The following is a 26,519-nucleotide window of genomic DNA, read 5'->3' as shown; positions in this document are numbered from 1 at the left end:
TTAAACTATTGGTACTGAGCTATTGGTACTGAGCTATTGGTACAAATTGTCCCAATAAGTTATATATGAGTCTGCAGAAAGGCTCAGTTACTCGTTTGGAAATTCTGTGAGGAAGTGAGGGAAATTTCAAATGGGAATGGCTCCAAGTTGAAAGAGGCAGAAGGGTAGTCAATTCAGCATTTATGGGATACTCGATCAACACTAAGAGGCCACCTTTTTCTGTGCTTCATCTCAGTAAAAACTTTTGCAATAGACTAAATTAGTGAATTTACAAATCATCTCTGCCAAAAGTTACCGATAATAAAATCTTAAATTAGTCTGAAGTGAGTTCAAACATTTTTAAAAGACTTCGAAAGGTGAGCACAACTGTATATCAATAATTAAGAGCATCATAAAATGAGTGACGAGATAACTTTGGTCATAAGATGGTAGATCAACACTAAATCATAACTGAAGCAGAATTTGCCTGGACCTCAAACAATTTGGGTTGCATCTCTCCAGTTTTGAAGCTCTGGGACCTTGTTTCTAAATGAAGGTTTGTAATTTCTGACCTATCTGTCAGAACAAGGGGAGCTGCAGCCTGTGTCCCGGAAACATTTCCTCTTGTGACTCTTGAACAGTTATCCCAGATAATTATGCATTTTTTTCAAGAATATTTTTTTTGTTCAACTTAACTTTTTGTTATTATTGTTTGGATACAGCACTCATCGAGACTGGTTCTGTAATTCTCGTTTTTTTTTTCTTTAACTTTCCAAATACATTCCGCTTTATTTATATTTAAAAAAACAAAACAAACAAAAAAAAAACGTTGGCTCCATTTGAATATTTAGTCGATGTTGAGCTCGTTGCGTCTGTTTGACAACTACAAGCTGTCATTATGCAGCAGATTGTGACCCACCGCTCCTTGCCCGGGAAGCGCACACACAGTGACGCACCGTGAGCTCACTTGACGTTGAGCCAGCTCAGCGTTTGTGCCCTCTCTTTCTCTTTCACACACACACTCACACACACACGCACTCTCACACACACACACACACACACACACACATACACACACACACACACACACACACACACACACACACACACACCGCAAAGACAGAGAAAGAGAGGGAAGAGTGGGGGGGATCCTCGCTCATACCGGCTTTGCGGTTTTCAGGCGTTTTACCAGCACCTGCCAGCTCAGCACAGCTCAGCCCCGTGGAGCCGATGATAACAATTATGCTCGTTTTTAACTATTAACTTCAGCTACGTTCATTCACCGAACCGGTAAGTTTGCTTGACTTTCCCTTTAAACACCCGAGGAAGCAGCTGAAGGACTGCTGAAGTAGGTAGTTATTCTCTTGAGGGATGTCGTTCCCCACAGAGCCCGCGCAACTTCGGCATCACCGTATTTACGCACGATGTTGCGTAAAAACGGACCACGGATGGTGGTCTGGCTTTTCTTGGGATTACACGGCTGGTCTGGAGTACAGCTTGTAGTAACTGGAACTATAGTTGCACTCCGACTCAGAGGCGGCAAAATACTTTTTTGATGCCCTGAGGTATTGGGATCCACGACTGACCATTTTTGCATTTAACGCAACTTAATAATAGGGTACCCACTAATTACTTGCATATAGACTAAGAGATTATTTGTATTGGTTTACTTTACATTTTACTTGACAGAAAGTCATACTTCATTTGTTCGTTGAGTCATTAAAGAAAAAAATAATATTTTCAACTGTCTTCTGGTTTATAGGTAGTAACTGTCACATATGTTTCTATGGCTGAAATCGCTAAAATCACACATTTCCATAGCACAGGATCTCGAGGTTCGAGTGACATAAAAGGTCTCGGACCTCATCAGCCAACCACAGTGGAAAATAATCAGTTGTGACAAAAATTATCATTCAAAACTCTAAAACGTTGTCAGCATTCAGGTTAGATGTATTTTTTGCTCCTGTTCTGACTAGCATTGTTACTCTGATCCCCTCTCATTTTACCAACTATCCCAGTCAAAAGACTTTACATTAATGAGTCATGCAGTGGTTATACAAGTCTCTCTTTTCTCCACGTAGGGTTTCCTGTCTTGAAAATTCAAGTTTTTCCATTGGAATTAGACCTTGAGCAGCTTAAAGGTCCACTTGTACTCCAGGTCAGCCCTGCTTTGACAGTAGATTCACAATGATTGCTTTGTAATGTAATAACTGTACATTAAAACACTCCCCATGAAGTAATCCCCAATGAGAGGGAGAGTATCTTATGGTGGAATGATATGGGTAGCATATGTAATGACCTCACTAGCCATGTGATCCTGCTCCTCCTCACTTTTTAATGATGTTTGTAGTCCAAACTTTGGCTCAGACTGTATTGTTGGGTATCGTTGACTAACCAGTTTAGTGAGGGGTTCTGTTATGGCTTGGCACAATAACCACAACTGACTGGCCAAGGCCAGAGATCACTTTAGTGAAATTTATTAAGCTTTTCTTCAGGTGAACAAAGATGGCAGGTGCAGAGTATATACAGAGGACGTCCAAGGCAGGTTAAAATCAGACAAACAACAGCAGCAGCTTCCATGTAAGAGTCCATCATCTTCAACTTGACTTCTCAGGAGTCTAGCCACGGACTGACTCCCTGTGGAGCAGAGCCCTGCTTTTACAGCCACAGGCTCCACCCACAGAAAGTCATACAATAACAACATAGAACACTAATAATTACAAACAAACACAACAACAAAGGGCTTTACAGGACATAGAACAATTATTTTACAATGTCAAAATCCAATCGGTGCTCGAGGGTTGCAGTACTTTGAGGGCAGTTATGTTTTCAATGGCTTTAGTATTTGAGCACATTTATAAGGATTTTATATAGATATTAATAGAAGATAACATCTGAAAATTAGGTTTTTATTGTAAATATTTGGAGGTATGAATATATTTGCCATAAATAACAAAAAAGTTAACAGCATATAAAAATACTCAATTTAATAGAAAACGCTTAGCACGTTCTGATGACGTCACTACGTCATCACGCGACTCCCTCCCGGCACGTCACAATCCGGAAACACAACCCTGCTTGAAAGTAGAACCGGGAAAATGTTTGAAGCTGAAAATAACAGGTCGAGAAGAAGGTTAACTGAAGCAGGAACACCGCGTGTGCTCCCACGATGAACCGCGTCACTTTAAGCAGCAACAAAAAGTAAGTTAGCGGTTGTGCATACTTTTTCGTGCGTGGGTGTGTGTGTGTGTGTGTGTGTGTGCGTGCGTGCGTGCGGGCTTGCTCGCATGCTGACACGGACTCTATAATTAAGTCCGAGCTGGTGACGGCTCCTCCGACACAATACAAAGAGAAAAATATTTTTATTTTATTTTTTTATAATATATTTTTACTCATGTATTTTGTCGCATCATTTTTATACTACGGTGGTTTTGGTTGATGCACTACTGACCCCGATGGGCATGCTCACACTCATTAATCCGCCCCAGATGAGCCTGTCATCTTTAGCAGCGGGCATCCATTGTCTGAGTTTAAATTCCAACATGCTGGTTTCAGTGAGGGGCTTTTGACCTCTCTACTTCTCTCACACTTCTGGAGGCACACACACAATCTGCACACGTCCCTCAGCAGAGGCCCACGTGGTTTTGGTTTTGGTTTTCACATTTTTTTTCAACTTTAAATATGTTCATTCAGCGATAACTTAATAAGCAGCAAAATGGGATGATGGCATATTAGCTTTACAATAATATAATCAAGGATTTGTAAGTTTCAACTAAGCCAAAGCAGTCTGAGCCATTGTGTACAGAGGTCTTTATTAAAAACAAAGATCTGTGCTGCATCATTTAAAGGAATACTATCGTGCTCACAGGATTGGTTTCAGAGAAGTTTTTGTCCACATGAACCCACACAACATGACAAATACATAGGGAGCAAAGCTAAAATCATTGTCGATGACAAACAACAGAGTGGGACATCGCCCAAAAAAATGAGTCCCAAATTCTTCTATCCATTTCTTGGATCATTATTCCATCAATTGTTAATAAGACATTGAGATACTTGAACTCCACTTGAGGAAAAACCTGGCCTCTGAGGTCAATCGGAGCCGCCTCGTCTTTTCCTGGTGTCAGCTGGCTCAGGGAAGCACGGATTCATTTCAAGACGCAGCTTCTTGTTTATTTTGGTGTGTTCAGTTGAGGTGCAACATGAGTTTTAGTTGGAAGCATACACTCTAGAGGAGTTTCCTCACTGCTCAAGAGTTATTCTTAGAAAAGTGACAATTAAGAAAGGAAGTGAAAAATTCAAGACAGGAGGATGAAAATTGCACAAGTAATACAAAATGAAAGAAAAGTATCAATATCACATAATAAACAGTACACTCTAAAATATCTCCGCTGTTCCAGGCGCTACCCTCTGAGCTTTAAAGAAATTGGTGCAGATCCATAACTGACCATGAACAGGCTTATTTATTGAATTGACTTTGTTTTATCTCCGATATCCTCTGTGCTAACCTTAAATGTTGGAGGTGATCATAAAGTTAGGTGGGCATGTATGCACTGCCGCATCTCTGTCTGAGCGCGTGCGAGGGCATGCGGGAGTCAAAGACGTGAACTAAGCTCTAATTAAGCCATCAGTCCTGTCATCTGTCTCCGCATTCTTTGAACCGGTGTGGTTGGGAATTCTGCCCGGCGCCCTTCCATGCCCGTGCCTCAACTGCCTGCCTCTCCAATGTCAGCCGGGGATTCTATGCCAAAAGAAATTTCCTCTACATTACAGATCCTGATCCAAGCTTGCTCGGTCAGCATCGATGCATGGTGAAGGGTTGGATAATTACAGGGGGCGACCTGAACAGACGCAGCAACGAGCGTGCAGACAAACTCACCTCCTGATATCCTTACTCACAGCACACAAGCAGGGCAAACGTAGGCTTAATTAGAACGCTGACAAACATTACTTGTTGCACATTTTCTTTCTTTGCATTTTTCTAAAAGAACCACCATTTTTATTATGCATGTGATATTCTTTTGCAGTAGGTGGGGAAAATACAAGCCATTCTGCTGAGGGTTTCCGTCTTACTTTGTTAAAAATCAAGCTGTGAAAAGTGGGTCACTTCCAGAATGTGTCTGCTCTTCTGTAGCTGTACCTGATTCTGTTGTGTTTTGTCATTATTTTACCGCTAGTTTTCTTGGGAAAAAGATTAAAAAGTAACAGCAGCTACATACTAAGGAGGCATAACTTTAAGCATAACTTTAAGGGTGTACATTTTCAATAGCATTAATGTCGGGGCCATTATAAAAGTTAAATGTTTGGCTGATTCATTTTTTTCTAAAATCACATCTGATGTGCTTAGGGGACTGTTGTCCTCTTGGAACATCTATTCATGTCTATCTAGTGAATGTTTATGTCAAAGAATATGCAAGTAGTAAATCTTATTATTGTACCAACACTTGCAAAATAGGCCCACACCAAAGCTGCAAATGTAGCTTTGAGTGCTCCAAATGTACTTCTATTCATTGCATCCACATTGATCAATATTTGTTTCACTTAGTGGTGAATTTCTCCAAAAGGCACTTACCTCATTCACATGGGACACCACCGTTTATTTCTCTACAACTTCCTCTTGTGATATTATAAGCATTTGAATTTGGGTGAATTAGAGAAATTCCACTGTAAATTAATATTTGTGTGCCAAATTTAAAAAAAATATTATTGTGGTTGTTCTTATTTAATCACTTAAGAGTCCAAATGCACCAAGTAGGACCAATGTGGCGTTATTGTTCAAGACCAAGTTCTTCTACACAAGACCAAATTGTAAATTTTCTGATTAAGGACAAACAATGTCAACAATGAGTTTTATTTATTTTTTTAAATTAATATCTCTTTTCAAGATCTGCAGATGTCACAAAAACCCAAAGTAGTGAAACTTTAGAGTGTTGGGTCAGCAGTTTATGTACAGAAAGAAAAAGTGTGTGGTTATTTTTTTTTCTAAAAGTAAATAAACCCTGATTAGTTTTATTAGTCTTCCAAACAAAATTTCTGATTTACATTTTGTCAGGACTTGACCCCTATTAGAATTATACATTAGTTCTCTTTTCATAGCAGTTTATTTTTCAGGACTGCCATTAACATAATTTGTTTTAATATACTACCTCTACAATCCTTTGCAGTTTATAATTCTGAGTGAAAGCAGCTCTTGCTTGATCTAATAACCTCCTCTCTCTTTCTGACTCATCTTCTTTGTCACACTCTCCTGTATCCTATTAAGTCACACATTTATTGAAAAAAAAAAAAGCAAAAGAAACAGGGGTCTGGTTAAGGGCAAGTAGTTCTGGGTATAACCACAATATACCAGTTGGACCTGCTGGTGACCTGCTGCTGGCTTTAAGCTGCCAGAGCAAATCATATGGCACATGCGAATCAAGTTCTTTATGACAAGGCAGAAGTACGTGGGAGAGCCAGGATTTTCAGTGTGCATGTGTGTTTGTCATGTTTTGATGAGCATGCAATCCCTCATATTTAAAGTTCTCCAGATAGGCTGCAAAGTATTGGCAATGTGGCAGAACGGTGCAGGAAACTGAAGTTAAAGTTATTGAATCAAAATCAAAGTAATCCACTTTGAATTTGTGTTTATGGTTGTTTTTGCTCATTGGGAGCAAATAACAGGGCTGTAAAATTATATTGTTTCACCTCTGTCAATATTATTTAATTCAGATAATGACTCATTTGCTTTTCACAGACGGTACTTATTGAGGTCCTCTGGTTACGGTTTTAATTGTGATGGTTTAGTGGTGTTTTGCAGTGGTTGGTACATACAAAATGGTACCAAAATTCTACCAAAATGGTGGAATACAAGAGACATGCGACAGGATAAGGAAGAAGAATGTTTTTCTGTGAAATACTTTTCAGGCCTAAATGGTGACTGGCTCATCGGCTGCTTCAAATTTCCAAACAGTTATGACAGGTTTGGAGAATTAATGCTTTGATTCCAGCTTTTCTCCTGTCACATATCAATATGCCCCATAGTGTGACTAGAATAAAGGCGTACAAATCTAGTCCATCTATCATTTCTCTAAATTGTCCTAGTATTTACACAGAGAAAAGACGAGCAGTTGGAAAACGGTTTGGTAGTTATATTCTAATTTATTTTTGTAGATTGTTCCTATTTTGTCTCATTCTTTCTGTTTCAACCACACATCTGTTTTCACTCTTTGCAAATGTAAAGATATAGAGATGGATGACTAATGGAGATGACATGGTAAAAGTCTTGTTTTTCTCACCTGAGGTCAACTTCTTAAAAATATTTCTCCCATGACTAAAACAATCATTAACTAAATCCTTCGTATTTGTTTCACAATGTTTCACAAACTGAGACAAGGGCTATTTCACACGTTGTACACATATTATAAGATTTGTTGTTATGTTATATCTAAATAATGTAATTGTAGACTGCTGAAGTCAACAAAAGCAGAGCTGATTTACATCATCATTTACATTGATAATAATAGATGTGAAAGAAGGTTAAATACCAATTTATAAAACAAGTTAGTTATAAATAATAATTAGACTCTTATATATATATATATATATATATATATATATATATATATATATATATATATATTATTATTCTCCATATTTCTCACATGCTGCAATTTCAGTCAAAATCAGCTTACTTTGGTTTATTTTAATCCCCTTAAATCATTTGTGTTTTTTGAATGATAGCGTATTTTTACACCTTTTCAAAATGAAATGTGAATCTGGACATCCACACTGCACAGAACATCATGTGCTATAATAGCATGAATGCAATTAAAATTACCTAAATTTTAAATAAAACTAAATTTCCCAAATCTCATAATTATTATACTTTTTGAGACTGATACACAGCAGCACATAGGATTTCTGACCTTAAGTTGATTATATTAATGTAGCTCTAAACTTATAACCTCTGATAAAACGAGAAATCTCCTTTGTAATGATGAAAAGTCAGGGATTTTTTTGGGTCTTGATTGTTTTATTTGCAGGCCATTGAAATTGGAGCAACAAACACTCATGCATATCTGATCTTGAAATATTATCTCTTGTAAGGACATATTCTACCCTTACCGTTTTTTCTCTACTCTCTCTGATCAAATCAACTTCTTTTGTTACAGCTGATAATGCAAAGCGACAGATGCCAGCAACAGTAGAAAAGGCCTGTTTATCACTTCATACTGGTGCACAGTTGCAATGGAAATCATAACTGATGCCACACAGGCCTAGAGGAAGAAAGAAAGGACTAATGACACCTGCCCATTTATCAGACTTGCTTCCCATAATGAGACATTGTCTAAACACCAACGTACAAAGTGTTGGCGTAAATCAGCCTTTCTTTTGCCAGTAATGGGCACCTCCATGAAGTCAAACAGAGGGTATGGTTCTCCCAATCACGTCGGTGTCATACATGTGCATATTATCTTCACGTCCACCAAATGTCTGATGAATGGCAGAGTATAATTACCTTAAACCTTTCTTTTGCCACCTCAGTTCTTTTCCATTGTATTTTCCCACCTTACACAATAAGCTCATGCTCATGTGCATCACAAGGAGGTGTTCCCCAAGGCTATGACATTGTATGTGACTTGGTGGGTTTATTGGGTAGCCTCTACTTACATCATTCGACTTACTTGCATTATCAGTGTGAAGGAAATGTTTCAGTGGACATGAAAGGTTAAATAAAATTCAATATGGTGGCTTAACTTTCTTATCTTTGCTTTAAAGTTATAATAGAAGAATTAGGAAAGCTTTCCACTGTCTTATTTTAGCTAACTCTGATATCTGTAAATGTCCGTGCATTTCTTTATAAAGGATGGTGCAACCTTTTTTACACAATTTTTACTGTAAATCTTTGTGAAGGCCCATGTAGCATAAAGATTTGAAAATGACCTACAAACTTCAATTAGTGAGGACTGTAGTATTAATGCAACGATGGTAAGCAGGTGTGAAGTGGGGAGAAACAGGACAAGCAGAGCTTGGCTATATCACTCACTGAATCTTCAGTGTTGGTATGTTTTGTGGAATATACCAACACTGAAGAACTCAGTTTTGGACTCAAAGTTTTGTAAGTGTTTGACTTGTGAAAAGCCAAGAAGCTTAAAAAGTGATTTATCTTTGCAGCCATTATTTATGACCTTCTGAAAACAGTGAACATCCTGAACAAGTTCCCAGTCTCTCACAATGCAAACTTTTCACTTAGGTTGTTCATTTTACAGATGCATTTTTACTGTTGAATAGTACAGGATGTATTTTTCATAAAATAAAAAAAAAGCTTAAAATTGGTATTTTTGAGTTAAATTTGTATGTGTGTTCTCACAAAAACCTGGTATTTTAACATGTATAAACTTTCAAAATTCACAGATTTGGAAAAAAAAAAAAAGCGTTCTACAAATAAAGCTTACTTACTTACAGACTCTTATTTTCATCAAAACACAATTTATCAAGTCGGACCTATTCATTGTAATAATTCCAGCATGTTTCTGTAAAATATTCAGAAGACAAAATCCTATAGGGCAAAACTAAGATAAATGCAACAAATCTCCTTGCAAGGATTAACAACGTAGTTAGCATCTGGTGTTATATAATTGGAAAGTCGGAGAAGTTGTTGTTGGGCCTTTATTTGTAACTAAGCTGTTTCCTCAGTCTAAGCTATATAATGTTTTCTCACTAGACTTCGTGCCAAACAGATAATGTTAGATGTTGCCTTAAAAAAAAAACACAAAAAAAACTCGGGAGCTCAGACTTGATACCAAAAAGTAAAATGTCTGGTGTCCAGCCAGAGTCTCCTCATTTGCTCAACAAAGACAGCTCAGTGCCGATTTTGAAAGCCGACTGGGTGTTAGCCTGACCCATGATCTTCCCCTGCCGCTCCGTCACCTCACATTCAAAGGCCGGGAAGTTCCACTCATTCTTGTTTCCTCTTTTGTGGTCCCTTCCCTCCTTCAGAGCTTCATCCAGGAGGATTTCTCAGCTCAGCTGCGACATGACATCAAGAAGCCAGAAAAAGCTCCCAAACACGTTTTGCTTGTCCTTGCCTCCAAAACCACCACAGAAGGGAATAATGTCCCTGTTTTTGTCAACCTGTTGACCGTTGCTTCTTTATTAGTGCTATATTTAGCCGCCCTGAACAAAACAGAAAATTTGACATGTCATCTGACGTTGTAGCGGCTTGTTATTGGGATGCGTCAAACAGCAGAGCGGAAGGTTTCAGGTAATTACTGTTTTAACAGCATTTAGAAAAATTCACCACAAGTTGCTCTTCCTCCTTGAATGTGTTTTCTGGAATTTGAATTGTGTTTTGCTGTTTTGGTCCCGTCACATAAAATGACGACAGCACTGAGGGTGCTGTATTCCATAGGAATTTTTGTTGTGTTTGCTGAGATATTCTGAGAGGCGCTAATGCCCTTGTTGAATGCCACGTTTCCACCGCCTCCCACTTTGTATCTGTAGCTTTTGTCTGCTCGCTCTTTCTCTTTCCTCTGTCTGTACCCCCCAACCACATATCCATATGTCTGCAGCCTCCAAACCGAAGCACATGGCAGACCCTGGTGCAGCTGTCATCAAAGGCAGGCTTTGAAAAGAGAAACACTAAATTGCAATTATACAGGACTGACAACACAGTCAGGCCAGCAAGGACAGAAAAGGCACGTGGAAGACAAGTGAATGAGTTCAAAGATGTCAGTCAATGATATAAGAAGCAGACAAAGACCTCAGACCTCTTTGATTATGTACGGTCAGTGCTGAAAGTGGCTGCAAGTCTGTTTTAGTCATGCCTCTGGGCACATTTCACCTGCAACAGTAATAATTTATCTTATTTGGAGAGTGTCTTAGGAAACAATTAGCATCACAAACCACCAGGAAACATGCCATACTGAGTCTGATACATGGTTAGGGTGTAAAACAATATCAAAATGGAGTATTTATCAAAGGTGCAACCAAATCACAGATTTGTTATGCTTGCCACAAAAAGAAAGAAAGAAGGAAAGAACGTTCATATGCACTACTTTTTGTTTGTGGTTCAAGAACCATAAATACTCACTGTATGTGTATGTTTTTAAAGGTATGCCATAAGTTAATGCAAAGAAAAAGCATATTTCAATCCAAACGGTGATTTAAACCCCAACCAAAGCCAGTCATTTTGGAAGCTAGAGATTTCCTTTATAGAAACTGGACCTGAACTACTTGTTCAAACTGGAATTAGACTGAGTTCTCCAAGACAAATGTTGGAAACTTGACAATTCTTTGAGAAGTGGCCAGGCGCAAGTAGCTTACTATGTAATATGTGGCTACCCAGAAGGAGACCTTGTATGGGTGCTTTGACGGAAGCACCCATTCCGACTGATAGAGAAGTAAATTCATAGTTATTTATTTTCAGAAAATATTAAATAACATAATTCTTACAAGACTCTAACAGGAAAGCATGTTTCATTTGAAGAAAGCAAGAAAAGTAGTTAATCCATATTAATTAATTTACTGACAGATGTAGCAGTTCCAACCCAGCTCCCATTAAGCTCTAAAGACGCTCACTTCCTAAAGTGTTATAATATTTTACATATTAAAAATGTTACTTTTGAGAGGCAGTTGTTTGGAAAAGTAAAGAACAATGGCTTTATGAAAACCAAGGCATTCAAGGACATGAGTGCACTCACGTGTCTGTGAGTGCAGCTGAAGTCCACATGTGACAGTCTTTTTGTAGTGGGTTAGTTGGGGAAAACCTCAGGCAAACTGGTTTGTAAAAGCATCACATTTACTGACACTGGAGGCTTTGATTGCCTCTAGTGTTGCAGTGGTTGAATAAATAGTTTTTGGGACACTTCTGTATATTTTAAAAATATAGATACTCTTTACCTGCAAGTGTCACTGATTAGCAAGTCCTGCACCCCACCACTGTTCCCAGTCACTCAGCTGCAGATAAAGGACTGCTGTCTCAGTGCTCTGCTGGAGGTCAAACGAGGTTCTGCAGCGAAAGCCAGCATTCCCGTAGCCATGTCCAATTTGTTACTTGACACTTTCCAAAAACAGAGGCATTTAATTGTGGGTCCCGTTTTCGTTTTGCTCTCTCTATCATTGCAGTTTTATTGATCCGTTTTTCAAAATTTTCAGCTGTATGTGATGTTGCATGCCTGGAGTTGTGTGTAAGTGGATGCTGATGTCTGTGCGCATGTCTGACTTGTAATTAGCTTTGTGCTCTGGTCTGTATGGCATTTTAACAAATGCTTCTATATTTATTTATATGGACATGCTATCAGACTGATGTTTTAGTCCACCTCCTTTGCTTTCCGTCCCTTTGGATTGGGGCTATGTTTTTTTTAAGCTTTGTGGTTTCTTTGTTCACCCTTTATCTTTTTTCAGTTCTTGCAATTCTGAAAATTATGTCTCAGAAGCTTTTCATTGGCACAAGGACTTTGTCTCCCAGATTGAACTCATAAACGCATTATAATTTTTATTTTGCAGTTTGTGTAAGACACAGCTTGCCGTTGTCAGACTCCGTACCATTCAGATGTTTGAGTGCGAGTATGTGTGTATTTCCCCTTTATGAACAAACCATGTGGAAATCAATTGTGTAGACGCTAAATACATATAATACTGAGCAAAGGTTTTAAATCTTTATTCTTTGGATTTCCATTGCTTGCCTCTGGTTATTTTCAGTTTATGTCTAATTGAAAGTGAAGGAGAGCCCTAACTCGCTGGAGGAACTAAATTTCCCTTCTGTCCTAGGAACCCCTTGGGAACTTCCAGGATGAGCTGGAGATTTTCCCATGGGAGAAGGCGGTCTGAATTAATCTCCTAGACCCGCTATGCTCTTGAATCCAATCCTGGAGAATTGGAAGGCAATGGATCGATTGAAGTAATAAAACCCCTTTCTTGAAAAAAGTCAGATCACGAATAGAGATTCCAAGATTAGAGTTTGCTGTCTAATTTCCAATCTCAAGTTTTTGTGAAACTTTGATATATTTTGATATATATTCATATACCTGTGTGTGCTGTAGAGGTATATGAACCTCTAGACCTCCAGAAAACCTGAAGAATGTTTGCATACTTAAACATTGCAAAATAGTGGACTCAAGACTTTTGTCCAATATTGTGTCTTTAAATACAAAGTATATAGATTTTTCAGTCTGGCAATTTGATTTCTGTGTAAAAAAAGAAACCAGAATAAATAATTAAAAGTCTGTTTATTTTCTCGTTGCATAACAGTGAAAACGTGTTTTTCCACTTGCTCTATGGTTAAGAGCATCATTAAACAAGTATCACCCACATGCATGCACAATGTGCAGGTTGACTGTTTTAGCAGTGACAGACGGGGCATGTCCAGAGGGTGTGTGGGGTGTGTCTGTGGTCAGACTGACCGTATAAGACACAGCTAGGTACTCTAAAGATTTTCATTCAGCTGCACTGAAGGGAGTAGATCTCAGTTTTGACTAATCTCTGTAACTTTGTTTCATGCTTCAATTATTTCATTTTATTTCCTGTTGAAAAAGAACTAGTTTGTCTTTTTGAAGTTTTATTTTCAGTGTCGTTTAGAACATTATTTATTCAAGTGTTTGAGTTAAAGAGAAAACGGCAGCATTTGTAAGTTTAGTATTGATTCAACATTTTTAGTGAGTGAAGCATCCTTGCTGGGTTGCCTCAGTAACCGTTGAGGTCCACTGCAAGTCTGGGGTGAGTATGCAGCTCCGCTGGGTCTTCCTCCTCTCCTTCCTCAGCATTATTTCTTCTTTTTTTTTGTTTGGTTTAAATTTGGCTACTCTGAGCCCACTGTGTCATCTACTGTTTTTTTAAGAAAAACTGCACATAGAAAAGGACATAACTAATATTTTTGTATGTCTTATTTTTGCAGGAACCGCTGATAAGTAAAAAAAAATTGTGCAAAAGAAAAGAATAAAATAAAACTCTTACAGCACACAGATATCAGTTTGCATATTTTTTGAAGTAACATTTTAAACCACAAAGTGCCTAGCTGTTTAAAGTCCATCATGATAATGCCAGGCTTTAGCAAATTCACAGCCCTATAATTGTGGCTTTAAATGAGAGATCTGTGCAGAGGAAATTCTCTCTGCAAATCTTCTTGGTTTATCTTGACATTTGGCCCAATTAATGATGTTTTAGTGCAGTAGGGATGACATTTAGCATTTTTTTAATCACTATAACATTCTGGTATTAGCTAAAATATTAGTAATGCTATGATATTTGTGCATGCTTATGATAAGTAATAATTAGCTTGATGATTACATCTGTCATGCAGTTCAGTAGATTAAGAGGGAAAAGTGAAGAAAATGAGCCAGTTTATTTGCTGGGCTATCATAATCATAATAAATCTTTACATTTTGTTAGATATTTAATTTCATTTGTATTTCAAAGTCAAAAGGTGTCTATTGTCAACTCCTATAATTGCGATTTAGTACATGGTATATGTAAAGTGTCATATATGGACGTTTCATCACGTAAGTGTCATATATGGACGTTTCATCACGTAAAAGATTGTGATATTAATCATAGACGTTGCTGTATGCATCTGAAGCTTTAATCATCATTGGTTTGCTCATATGTCCTTTAAACAAATACACATATGGAGAAATCTGTGAATCTCAAATGTCCATGCCTGAAGCTTGGAGTCAGAAAACACTGTTTCCAGGGTCAGTTGATGTCATGTGTCGAGAAAGTCAGCATGTGTTGGCAAATGAAGGTGTTGCAGGATGAATCATTGTATGAACTGTGTGTGTGAGCATCTGCAACCCAAAAATAGCTGTAGAAAATCCCTGGTTCATTCACAGGAGTACACAAAAAGCTCCTGAATCATAGTAAATGTTATTTACTGCTCCAAGAGGTGCTTCTTACCAATCTGTGTCCAGAGTTTCTGGACTTTTGATCACTAGCAAAAATGACTGAGCTGTTATGAACATGTACTTTACTTGTATGCTGGTTTACTCCAAAGACATGGTTATATTTAAGGTGTGATGTCATTGTTTTTTCTTTTTGCGTCATACTTGGAGTTTTCAAAATGGTAAATTTATGTCCACCTTGTTTGCTCTGCTATAGATCATATGCACATAGAAGAATACATTGAAGAAGATGAGGAACCACCTTTGCTGCTCAGCTCTTGTCCTTTTCGCGGTATGATACATTACTTTCACGTTTTATTATATGCAAATATGTTTACACCTCCCCTCACTCTGACTTGTGTATCTTCCAGGTGATAGGCTGTGGTGAGACTGCAGTGGTGCAGTGTCGGTGGGGAGAAGGATGTGTGTGTTTGCAATGCCCTGCAGGCCAGGAGCCATCCAAGGTGAGCGAATGAGCCAAACGAATTGGTGAACATTTTTTTTAAATTTTCTCTTCTCCGTGTTGTTCACTATGCTTCCTTTAATACATCTTCCATTGCTTTTATAATCAAAATACAATATAAATGTGACAAAATGTGCTTATGCATGTTTTATCCACTGAATATACAGTGAAAAGTAGTGGTTCATTCACTATAAATAAACAAACAACAAAAAAAACTTTATTTTTGAGATACATTTTATTCCATCCTTATATTGTATCATTATTATTATTATTATTATTATTATTATTATCATTATTATTATTATTATATTAAAGCCTGTAAAAGTTATGAAATAAAAGTCAGCATGTAAACTTATTTTATTTTTAGAGACTTTTATTATATAGTGTCTTTCACAAGTATTAACACCCCTTCAACAGCTTGTGATCCCGGCTTTCCACCATTTCCTCCACTTGTGATGTGTGTGTGTAGACTAAAAAAAGTATAGTGACCAGAGAACAGTTTTTTATATCCACTATAAGGCTTTTGACGAATGTTAAACTGGACATCTTAATGCTTCCTTTCAACAGTGGGCTTCTTTTTGTACGTCCTTAATGTAAAACAAGTTGGAGGTTGTGTTTGTAAAATAAGACAAAATGTGAAAAAGCTCAAAGGGCACTGCGCGTTTAAATAAGGTCAAGAGTTGTTGCCTTAAATACATTTTAATTACTCCTATTTACTGCCAAAAACTGTATAATATTTTAGCAGTAAAATCATGAAGAAAACATGAAACACAAACTTTCTTAGCTAAACTTGACACTATACAGCACAAGAAACAGGCTCTATTGTGTCTTTTTTTCCATTTTATCTTCAAGTGTTTGAAGTCCTTTCTTTCTCTTCAGCCTTGTAGGCAGATCCAGAGTTTAGATGAAGACGTGAAATGTCAGTTCTGCCAACCTGGAAGCTTTTCAGATGCAGTCGACTCTGAGCTCTGCCGTCCACACACATCCTGCGAGACCCTGGGCAGAAACGTTTCAGTGTCTGGCACTCTGACCTCAGACGCTGTCTGTGGCGACTGTCTGCCTGGGTGAGTACTGCTGCTTCTGTCTCGCTGCTGCTCCACACGCGTCCACAATTTAAACTTGTCTCACTTTAATTTTGTTCCTTTTTTTTTGTTTTGTTTTGTTTTCCTCGTCCAGATTTCTCTCTCCTGATGGAGGACAAGTTTCCACTCAAAGTGGTTGCATAAAAAGTAATATTCTGCACCCCTTCATTTGCTCTCTGGTGTTTATAGGCCTCTATTCCTCTGATTCATTTTGCTATTCTTATCTCCGTCCTCCAGCTGAATTGCGTGTCAGAAAGGTCCGCACTGTGGGAAAAGGTTCCTCCAATGGGGCAGGAGGGCCAGCCAATAGTACGGTGGTTCGAAGCGCCGAGGAAAAGACGGCAGAGTATGCCGTGTTTGCATTGGTGCCTGTCTTCTGCATAATGGGCCTATTGGGCATCCTGATCTGCAACATCTTGAAGAAGAAGGGATACAACTGCACTGCTGAGAAGGAAGGGAAAGACGAGGAGAATGCTACACCTCAGAAAGAAGGTGAGAGAGACGAAAAGTGCAACTTTGACCACCTAATGTCATTCAATCCCATAGTCACACAATTGGTGCTGTGATGTGCTCTGAAGGCATCAGCGCTCAGACGAAGTGGGGGCTTTTCTTTTTGCCACACAAGAGTCAATTCAAGAGTCAACAGAGCAGAAAAGTTAAGATGGGAAAATCAAACTAGGTAGACAGAAATCAATGAAAGCTATTAAAAGTTTAAAGTGGGAGAAACTGAAGAAATGATTAAGGGTGTTGGAGAGGGGCTCTAAAACAAATATTGATTGATCACACCCACTCTACGCACTTTGTGCTGACTACTTTTCAAAAGAACAGCCACTTTGAGATTGTATTTCTAAACATAATTCTTAGCCTTTGACCCACTTACACACAAAAAGAGCTTTGCGAGTTGGTGATATAAGGCAGTAAGTGACATTACAATTACAGTGTCGAGGTCATCCACACCACCTAATGTGGTAAATAGCACCACTTCCCACTTCTCCATTATTCTCCTTTTGGATCAGTGTACTGTGGTTGTTGGGTTCTTATTCTTGTAAAACACATGGGATGGATTGTATTTTCCACAGGGAGTTTAAAGGACAAATGCTAAGGATTGTATTGAGAGATGGCATAATAAAAAGATTTAAGAAACAATAAAAAGGTTTGGATAGTCTACAAACTGAAACCTGACTGTAATCCAGCATCCATGACGAACAAAAACCATATAAAAAAGGTAATATTTTGTAATTAATTACCTAGGTTGTTTATTAGTTTTATGTGCTGCCAAGGAAGAAAGAGAGGGCGTTTGAAATGTGAGCCTTAACAGATTTAAAGCTGGCTAAGCTGGTTTCTTCTGCTCTCACCTGATGGTGCAAAGGAGAGCCAAAGAAGTAGTATGACCTACTGGGAGTGTCAGCTGGGAGTTCAACAAATCCTGCTAAAAGGCTTTTTACGTCTGCACAACAGCTGTTGCTTTTAGGTTTTTTAGAGACTGAGGAGGAGTTGGGTCTGCTTTCTAAGTAATTCAATTAACAATTATTTCACAATTTGGGGACAAGTATTTCAAAATCATTGAACTTTCTTCCCAAGATGGTGAAGACACAACAAGTATGAGGGGAAAACAATAGAATTGAAAACTGTGCAAAACTTCATATTAAAACAGTTAAAATTAAATAAAAAATGTATTACTAGAACATAGTAATAAACATATGTCCACTTCAGACTTTATATTAATCTGTAGTGCTTTGCATCATTGATACTTATCTGTATATTCTGTGAAGTGGCAGACCCAATGATTAGCTTTTCTTGCTCCCTACAAACTTTGACAGGGCCAAACTTTGTCTGCTCAAAGTGATTAAAACCCAGTTGGATGAGCATAGAGGATGCCATTTAATAGTGGCAAGTGCTTCAGGTATCAGAGATCTTTGGTTTTTGTGTTTGTGTAGCTGTTGTCTCAATATTTAAATTGCTCCTGATGCTGCAAAGGAAACTGAACCTGAACCTTGTTCTCTCTGCAGCTCCCTCATTTCTTCCATCTCCTCTCCATTTATCATAAGTTTCAGTCGTATCTGAACGAGAACCTGACACCAGCAAACCCTCTCTCCTTTCTCAGTCAGATCAATTATTTAATCAGCTCATTTACCTCATTGTTAATGTCCTCTGTTTCGTTCTCCTTGGCCAGGACGTTTTAGTTGCTTTCTGCTCTCAATTCTCAGACTGTTTATATTTACAGTGAAAGAAAAGCTGCCAAGTTGAATAATTTAATGTTTGAGGATACTTGAACATTCATTCTTTCAGGTCTTTTCAAGTCTTGATCCATCTACCTACGAATACACCGTATTACAAATTATTTATAATGGTATTTTAAGAGCTGCTCTCTTAATCCGATGAATTTGTCTAACAGAAGCCTTCCTCATTATGCCTTTATCTGTACTAACTATCTTTGTTCTGAATCAGCCACAAATCTCTTCACAGTACAATAACGCTTCAGTTTTTGTTAAATGTTTTCATATCTTGTCATACGGCTCTAAACTATCTGATGATTTTCGTCAGCAGAGATTCTTTCTCTTTCCCATATTGCTTGAAACCTGTGGCCTGCTTAATAATATGGAACATCCTTCTTAAGTAGATTTACTTTAATTGAGCTCACCAAACAAACTCATCAACCAGCTCTCTGAAATTAATTATAGTTATTCATATAGAGCCCTCATACACTATACCATCTATAAATCTAATAACACTTAAATTGAATTTGCATAATAATTTGGAACACGGTGTAGATTGTGCTTTGCTAAGTGAGATAAAGGAGAGAAAGAGGGTGTTTATGCAGGGAGTCAGGTGAAGATGATGGGAAACAGGAAACGTGAGAAAGTGAGCAATGGAAAAATTAAGAGCACGAAACAGAAAACCTCATTAACAAAACCTGTTCCTGTTTCTTTGCCAACACTGCTACATTATGCACTTGTTGTGACAGTCTGTCAGTCTCAAGATGTCCTTACTTGGCTAAAGTTAGACAAGCTTCTTACTTCTGCACTTTTCTGTCCAACTCTGCCAGGGGAGAACACCCCAGAGGCTGAATTACAACAAGCCATTTGCCTGGTAGGACTAAAGCGGACTTGCTGGCACCTCTGACAAGCTGGACTTATAAATTTCAGGTGTAGAGGCATTAATGGAAGTAATATCTCTAAATCTATGTTCAGCCAGAGTAATGACTCATTAAAAACTCTATTTCTCCAGTTCGTAGTCAGATGCTGCAGTTGAACTTGATCAAAGAGTCATGGTGTTCATAGCAGATAACGAGTGCCACTCTGTGAAAGTGATGCTGTTATTTTTCCATAGTAACAGTCACTGTAGAGACCGAGCTATTGTTACACTCTGACAACAGCCTAATGCTGCTGATGCAAGAGATAGAAATAAAACTCTACACACACATGCATATACTCAGAGACATTTCCAATCGATACAGTGGGAGTTCACACTTGGCTCACTGTCGCTTGGCATTTCACACTACAGTGCACTGAACGCACCAACACACTGAGCTCTGTGTGCCCCAGCAGTGCTGAATGGAGGAGAACTGCTGAGTGAGTCTATTCTGTCCCCCCCAAGCCATCGCTGCCTGCTCTCACTGTCCTCATCTATTATGGGACGGGGGTTGCCATGGAGGCATTTATATTCTTTGCAGTTAATCTGTCCTCGTCTGTCCTCATCAGACAGAGCGGCTCAGTATGAGCGACTTTGTGAATTTCGGGACTCCCATTTTAAAAAATCAAATAAAAATTGCTTATTGTTTAGTCTCCTATATGGAGGAAAACATTTAATCTGTGATGGAAAGAAAGGGCTATTTTTCAGATTAAAAACATATACTTTTGCTTCCCAGATATTTTATCACTTTAGCTGCTGTTGCAATCGACTGTGTGGGAAGTGAGCTGCCAGATCTGCAGCACCCTCCAGTGGCGGGCCAAGGTCAAGGTCAAACTGTGAAAAAATTAGTAGTAACTATGTTGATATTTTATGTTACCAAGGATTTTACTTGACTGTCCAATAACAGAGCATAAACGATCCTCTGCCATTGGGCAGTATGCTTCCAGTTGAAACCAGGTATTCACATAATTATGCTGAATAAAAAAAGACACTTTTTTTTCTCACTGTCAGAAGATTCAGACCAATCCTCTCTTGTTTTAGGATGGAATTACCAAAATTATTTCTATTTGCTAAATACCATAAAACCTTGGGGAAACATTTTGCAACTTTTTTCGAACTCAGACGTTTATCTACATTTGGTCAGTATCTAAAATAGTTGTCTTTCAAACTGAACCTAATCATTTAAACTGATTGATTAGGTTCCAACCTTTTGAGCTTCCTTCCGCAAGCTTCTCACAATAGTTTGCTGGAGTTCTGGACCATTTCTCGTGTCAGCGCTGGTGTAACTGAGAACATTTTGTAGGCCATTTGACTCGCAACTTGCCCAAAACGTCTAGGGTTGAAATCAGGGCTATGTGATGCCAAAACACTGACTTGTTATCACATGTTGGCGTTTGCTTAGCGTTATTTATTGACCTTTTGGAAGACCGATCTGTGCCCAAACTTTAACTTCCTGGCTGATGTTTAAAACTGTTGCTTCACTATTTCTACATATAATCGTCTTTCCTCATGATGCATTTTATTTTATGAGCTAGCTAATATGTTTCCCCGTGTCTTTTAGGTCACAACTGCCCCTTCATATCGGATGACCTGAATGAAGACACAATCAGTGTTCTGGTTCGCCTTATAACAGAGAAAAAAGGTATATAACACATCTGACTTAATTTGAGCCTGTAGTGCAATCTTATTAATCTAATTACAAACATCTTTTCGCTCCCCGGTAGATTTCTTTCGTTTTTGCTACCTGTAAATTTCAGATTCGACAAATGTTAATATCAGACAAAAATAACCTTAGCTTTTCACGAAATATTAGATTATTTAATCTTGTCAGCGAAAAAAAGTGATCCATATCAGCCTGCCCCTCTGTGAAAATGTGGTTACCACTCTAAATGTAATATGTGCTATCCTTGTTGGTAACCACTTTCAATTATTTATTTTGATTATTGTGGAGGAAATCTTGTTTTTATTTTAACTCTGCAGAGCTGGATTTGCTGCTTTTGCTTTGAATTAGCCACCTGTTCCAGAACACAGTTTAGTCAAGTTACTGACCATTTGAAACATATGAGTGTTACACACAGACCAAAAAAAGAGATATTTAAGAGGCAAATACTTCTTCAAAGCACTCTGTACTTGTAACTCATTTTATCATTTACTTTTTTAACATGAACTAATTTTACGTCAAGCAGAGTGCAATAACTTATGCAACCAAGAACATTAAGAGGCGGTGTTTCAATAAGCTGATATTGTCTCTGTTTCAGAAAATGCTGCTGCACTGGAGGAACTGCTGCTGGAGTATGAGAGCAAACAGATGAACAAAGGCTCATCAATCAAGTACGTGTCATACACACACAGACACACGCATTCACAAATCCTTGCATGCTCTCATTAAGTTGTGCTCCTTGAGGTCAGATTTAACAAGAAGTCAACTTCACTCCTGTAATTTTCTCTCTAATTACATATACAAATGATATTTGTAATTCAGTTTCCTTAGACCTTTTAAACAAAAACACAGAGTTTCAAAAGATGTATTGACCCTTCAGACTGCTTTGGCTGCATTTTTCTGAGTCGATGCAGTTTGACGCTTGGCAGTGACTCATTCCCACAGATCTGCAGTGAACGTCTTAGTCATAAAAACTGTCCAATTATGAGACTTTGACAGTCATTTGGCCACTGACCTCACTGGTGGTCACATAACTTATCAAAGTCTCAACTTTTACACGACCAAGGGTGGTTGTGGCTGGAACTTTGGTTGCTGCCGCTTTAAGAATCACTCAAGTAGTCAGAATTAAATTCAAAATGTCAGTTTACAGCGCTGTGCCTCTCTGTTTTCTTACATGAGATCTTGTTTATTTTTTAAACATGTTAACATTTCAGCCTGGAATAATATTGAAAAAGATTTTGATATAAAATCTGTTTGTATTAAAGCACTAAAGGAACTATTCAGTGGACTCTTTTGAGGACAGAACCATTCTTAGGATATAATTTTGCTGTGAGCCTTTCTAGTTTACTGTTCAAATTCTGCATTTATTTTTAAATGTTACAGATGCATTCACAGACAGTAAGTTTAACTATGTCATGATTTAAAGGAGCTACAGACTGTTGGCTTTTAATTTAAACACTACTATAGATAGCATGAACTCCTTCTTTTGTGCACAGAACATGTTATGTTGAAGAGTTTAGTAAACTGAACAGTGCATTTAAACTAATCGAAGTTGCACCATTGTGCTGTCCAGATAACAGAATTAATAGAAAGAAATCATTTTAAAAACTGTTAGAAAACTGTAGCCTGTGAAAGTCTTCTAACCAAATAAAGGACTTTATTTTGCTCATATTTGGATTTTGACCTGCTCCCCACCCCCAATTTGTTCAGCTCTGATTTTTATGTATTTTCTTTTGTGGTGTGTAGACCAGTGATTGGAGCTGCTGTGCTGTTGCTCAACAGGGCGACAGAAACACATAGCTACAGTTTCAGGAACATTCTGACACACACACAATGTCCACACACAATTCTGGAAACCTTTTAGATAGACGCAGGGTCCATGGAAGGGACTTGCAGCAATAACAGAGACAAACAATTGTCTGTCTCTATTTTGCTCTTTACCTTCATCAGCACCATATCACAATAAAGAGACCTTCACTTCTTTAACATCAAAATTGATCTATGTCTACACGGCCAATGTATAGAGCTATTTCCTGAAATAATTAAACTTCATCTTTTATTCTTTGCCTTGTTGGTATACAAGCATATCTAAGACATCTAGCCTCTGTGCTGGAACAGAGAAATGCAATAGTTGATGTAGTCATCTTGTGGTTAGACCTCGGGTCAAATAAACTTTCTGACTATTTTCCCTCCCTTTCTCACCAACAGGTTCCCGATGCTGTCTCCCTTGTCCACCTTCCGCTCCATCCCCAAGTCTTGCCCCCATCAGTCCCACCTCCACACCATCTCGGGTCTCTCCGGTCTCGCTCCCAAACACGGCTACCGTTGCTCCCGCTGCGCTCAGAGAAAGTGGCCTCCTGTTCTCATTCCTCCCCTGGATTCTCTCAAAGACCCTCTGAAGCCCCCACAGGGCCTCATTCTGCCCTCCTTGGACACACCTGTTGACCAGCAGAAGAACCCTCTACTGGGGGCGGGTTGCGTAGACACTCATCATCATCCCCAAGCCGCTGACGTGCCAAAACCTGTTCAGAGCAAAGTGGACAGCAGTGAAGGGAGGGAGAAGAAAGAAGGAGAGGTGTTGTCTGTTGGGAGGTGAGTCCGGCTAAAGGCATTACTATGTTTGTTTTGTTATTTTTTCTTTAGCTGTTTTTGTTTTGAAGTCTTCTTTAGCTTCACATCGGAACCCTGAAAACTGGCCTGAGCAGCACTTTGTTTAAAAGCTTTGCCTTACAGTTTCAGGTGTTTTTAATTTGTCTTTCTGACACTAACTTTGGATAACTTTCTGTTTTTGATTTAAAGATTTCAAGTTGCTCACATACCTGAGTATAAGCCTGTTACCACAGAAACAAAAGTATCATCCCAGGAAGAAAGAAACTCCCTGTTTGGTGGGAAACATTTTTCCTCCTGTTCATCATCTGGCTTCAGGAGGTACGGTCATAAAAATCTATGTCTCTGCTGTTTCTTTATCCTTGATTAAATGGTGTATGTGTGTTGAATTGATTGTCAGTTCACTGAGATTGAATGTAAATAACACAAGCTAAGTTATGTGTATTAATTATGACAGAAAAGACATTTAAATGTTGGATAAAAAGACAAGTAACCATCTTCTCCAACTGTCTATGTCAGGTTAATTAGAGGTGCTGAGATATATATTTGTTTTTTTGTGAAATGACAAAATAATGGGAGTGAGAATATCTTGGAAACCATTTAATGGTTCTTCAAACAGAGAAGTCAACTTTCTCAAGTTAAATAATTTGAGAAAGCACAGATTATGATTTGTATATTTTTATTTAATACTCATCACTTATTAACAGGCCCATAAATGCTTTTATCTGTTCTGCAGATTAAAAACTTTTAGACAGAAGACAGTGCTTCAGAATCTGTCCCAATCCAAAATATTAAGACACATCTATAACAAGACTTCAGTGTTGTTATAGGATTTTAATGGCTAATCAACATTTTCCTTTGTTTTATCAGATAAAAAGATGCAGAGATGAGGAATGATCATTCTACCTCGTGAAAGAAGACCTCAATATCTGATGGCAGCTTAAACGCCACGATGGAGATGCTCTTCAGAAAACTTAGCCTCCACCCGCTGGAAGAAGAAGGAATTGCTTCTCACCGCATAATAAGACAATCTCTTGACAGCTTGATGTTATGCTGCTCAAAGCTTAATGTCCAGTCAGCAACAGTGCTGGAAAGCTCATGAGTTTAATGCAGGAGGAAAGTTAGTTAAAACCAAACATCAATGAAACAAAAGATGTAAAATCACTAGTTGTTACCGATCAAAATATGGTGGTTCTGCTGCTTTGGAAACAACTTTTGTGACCCGTTTCCCCCATTAGCTTTGGAGTAAACCGGACAGCACAAAAAAACATAAATAATCTTTGCAACCAAGTGCCACGTAAATTAGAGGTAAGAATATGTTGTTAACACCTGGCTTATACAAAAAAGGCTTGTTCTTCTCTTTGGCTTGCATAGAAATTACAGGTGAATTAAGGATTTGATTTGTTCTTTAATCTGTTGAATGTATTAACAGAAACTCATTGTATGCACTGAAGTAAGTTAATCCAGTTGCAGGGTTTAAACCTGAGCTCTTATTTTTACATCTTTAAAGGTCAATATTTGTTACATGCCTAGCTATTGGAAATCTGTCACAATCCCAGGGGTTTCTTATCGATTTGTGCCATGCAATTATCTATGCAGATGCCAGATCAACAAAATCATTTCAGTCTGAACCATGTTATAAACAATGGTTCAGCATGTTTCAGAGCTCCTCTGGTAACCTGTGAAAGTCTTTCAATAAGTTCAAAAATGTTGCTACATGTCAGGCAGATTTTTTCTTCAGAGGCCTCCAAATTTTAGATTGGCTCCCAGTGAAGAGGATTTTGTTGTTCCAGTTATTGATTTAAGCCCTGATAAAAGACACATTTTCTTTTCAACTCTTGTATAATTGAGATGTTTAAATGATCATTTCAACAACTTCCCAAAGCAGAATTAAGAAGCTCTTGGAATATTTTCGTTTTTAGATAGAGTCCAGTGTGGACCCAGGTTTAGTTGGAAAGGAGTTTTTTTTTAATACATATATTTTCACTACATTTAAATGATTATTGCAGCTCAAATCTTATTGTAAGCAGCAAATATCATTTTGGACCACAGGTGAAAAACTAAACATTGAGAAAGACCACAATTAAAAAAACAAAACGTGTATATAGGTGTAAATATGTAAATAAGCCTGAGAGCATACACAAGTAAACTCTTTATTTCGATTTTGTACTCTAACACATAGTACGTATGAGGTCATTCAGGGGTGAACAGCTGCACTGCACCACTGACAGGACTCTGTCATTTATATAAGCTGAACTGCTGTCTGAAATGGTTTCCTACCCTTAATGTAGGGTTAAACATATCAGTGTTTTTTTCTCTCATTCTGAGCTTCACAAACTCAAATAGTTCTTTAATAAACTAACAAACTGCAAGTAGTCCGGACCCTGAATCAGGCTTTAGTTTACATTCTCATAGGTTTCCAAGAATGTGCTCTTATTAGATTTAATTGCTTTATTATGCTCATATTATGCTGTTGAAAATAACATAACATATGTAGAGGAGAGAGCATTTATCATCCCAAGCTGATGATCATGTGTTTTCATCTGTGTTTTCATCTGATTTCATTGCTTTGCTGTTGTCAGCATTAAATGTTTTCAAACTAGGAAGGAAGAAAAACATCTCATCAGATTTTTGATATTTATTTATATCATGCTTCGTTTCATTATATCACATCTATTTCTGTATGCTGTTTTTACTCATGAAATAAAGAAGAGGTGTATTTTAAACTGTTTCATTGTTGA

The 26,519-nt window shown here is 38.0% G+C and overlaps 1 protein-coding gene across 3 annotated transcripts; it reads left to right on the top strand.

Annotated features, from left to right (window-relative positions):
- Positions 1-1,136: 1,136 nt before the first annotated feature.
- On the top strand, positions 1,137-26,507 carry relt (RELT TNF receptor). Of its 3 annotated transcripts, none has more exons than XM_055029021.1 (11): positions 1,137-1,269; positions 15,052-15,126; positions 15,206-15,298; positions 16,177-16,361; positions 16,474-16,526; positions 16,617-16,871; positions 21,073-21,153; positions 21,770-21,842; positions 23,380-23,763; positions 23,971-24,099; positions 24,649-26,507. In XM_055029021.1, exons 2-11 carry the CDS (start codon positions 15,085-15,087, stop codon positions 24,650-24,652), a joined length of 1,299 nt encoding a protein of 432 aa, XP_054884996.1. In that variant the 5' UTR covers positions 1,137-1,269; positions 15,052-15,084; the 3' UTR covers positions 24,653-26,507. The 3 variants fall into 3 exon arrangements, with proteins under 3 accessions (XP_054884996.1, XP_054884998.1, XP_054884999.1); XM_055029023.1 differs by lacking the exon at positions 1,137-1,269 and adding an exon at positions 3,051-3,180; XM_055029024.1 differs by lacking the exon at positions 1,137-1,269 and adding an exon at positions 13,433-13,674.
- Positions 26,508-26,519: the final 12 nt, after the last annotated feature.

Source organism: Poeciliopsis prolifica, unplaced genomic scaffold, assembly GCF_027474105.1.
Source record: "Poeciliopsis prolifica strain line A6 unplaced genomic scaffold, Auburn_PproV2 SCAFFOLD004, whole genome shotgun sequence".
Taxonomy (NCBI): domain Eukaryota; kingdom Metazoa; phylum Chordata; class Actinopteri; order Cyprinodontiformes; family Poeciliidae; genus Poeciliopsis; species Poeciliopsis prolifica.
Note: the sequence above shows the minus strand (reverse complement) of the source record. Positions and strands in the feature narration are given on the sequence as shown.

Bases quoted from the DNA above. Each gene is read 5' to 3' on its own strand.
- relt (XM_055029021.1), top strand. From the start codon at position 15,085: ATGAGGAACCACCTTTGCTGCTCAGCTCTTGTCCTTTTCGCG. The intron at 15,127-15,205 runs GTATGATACATT...TGTATCTTCCAG, and splicing joins CAGCTCTTGTCCTTTTCGCG to GTGATAGGCTGTGGTGAGAC. The intron at 23,764-23,970 runs GTGAGTCCGGCT...TTTGATTTAAAG, and splicing joins GAGGTGTTGTCTGTTGGGAG to ATTTCAAGTTGCTCACATAC.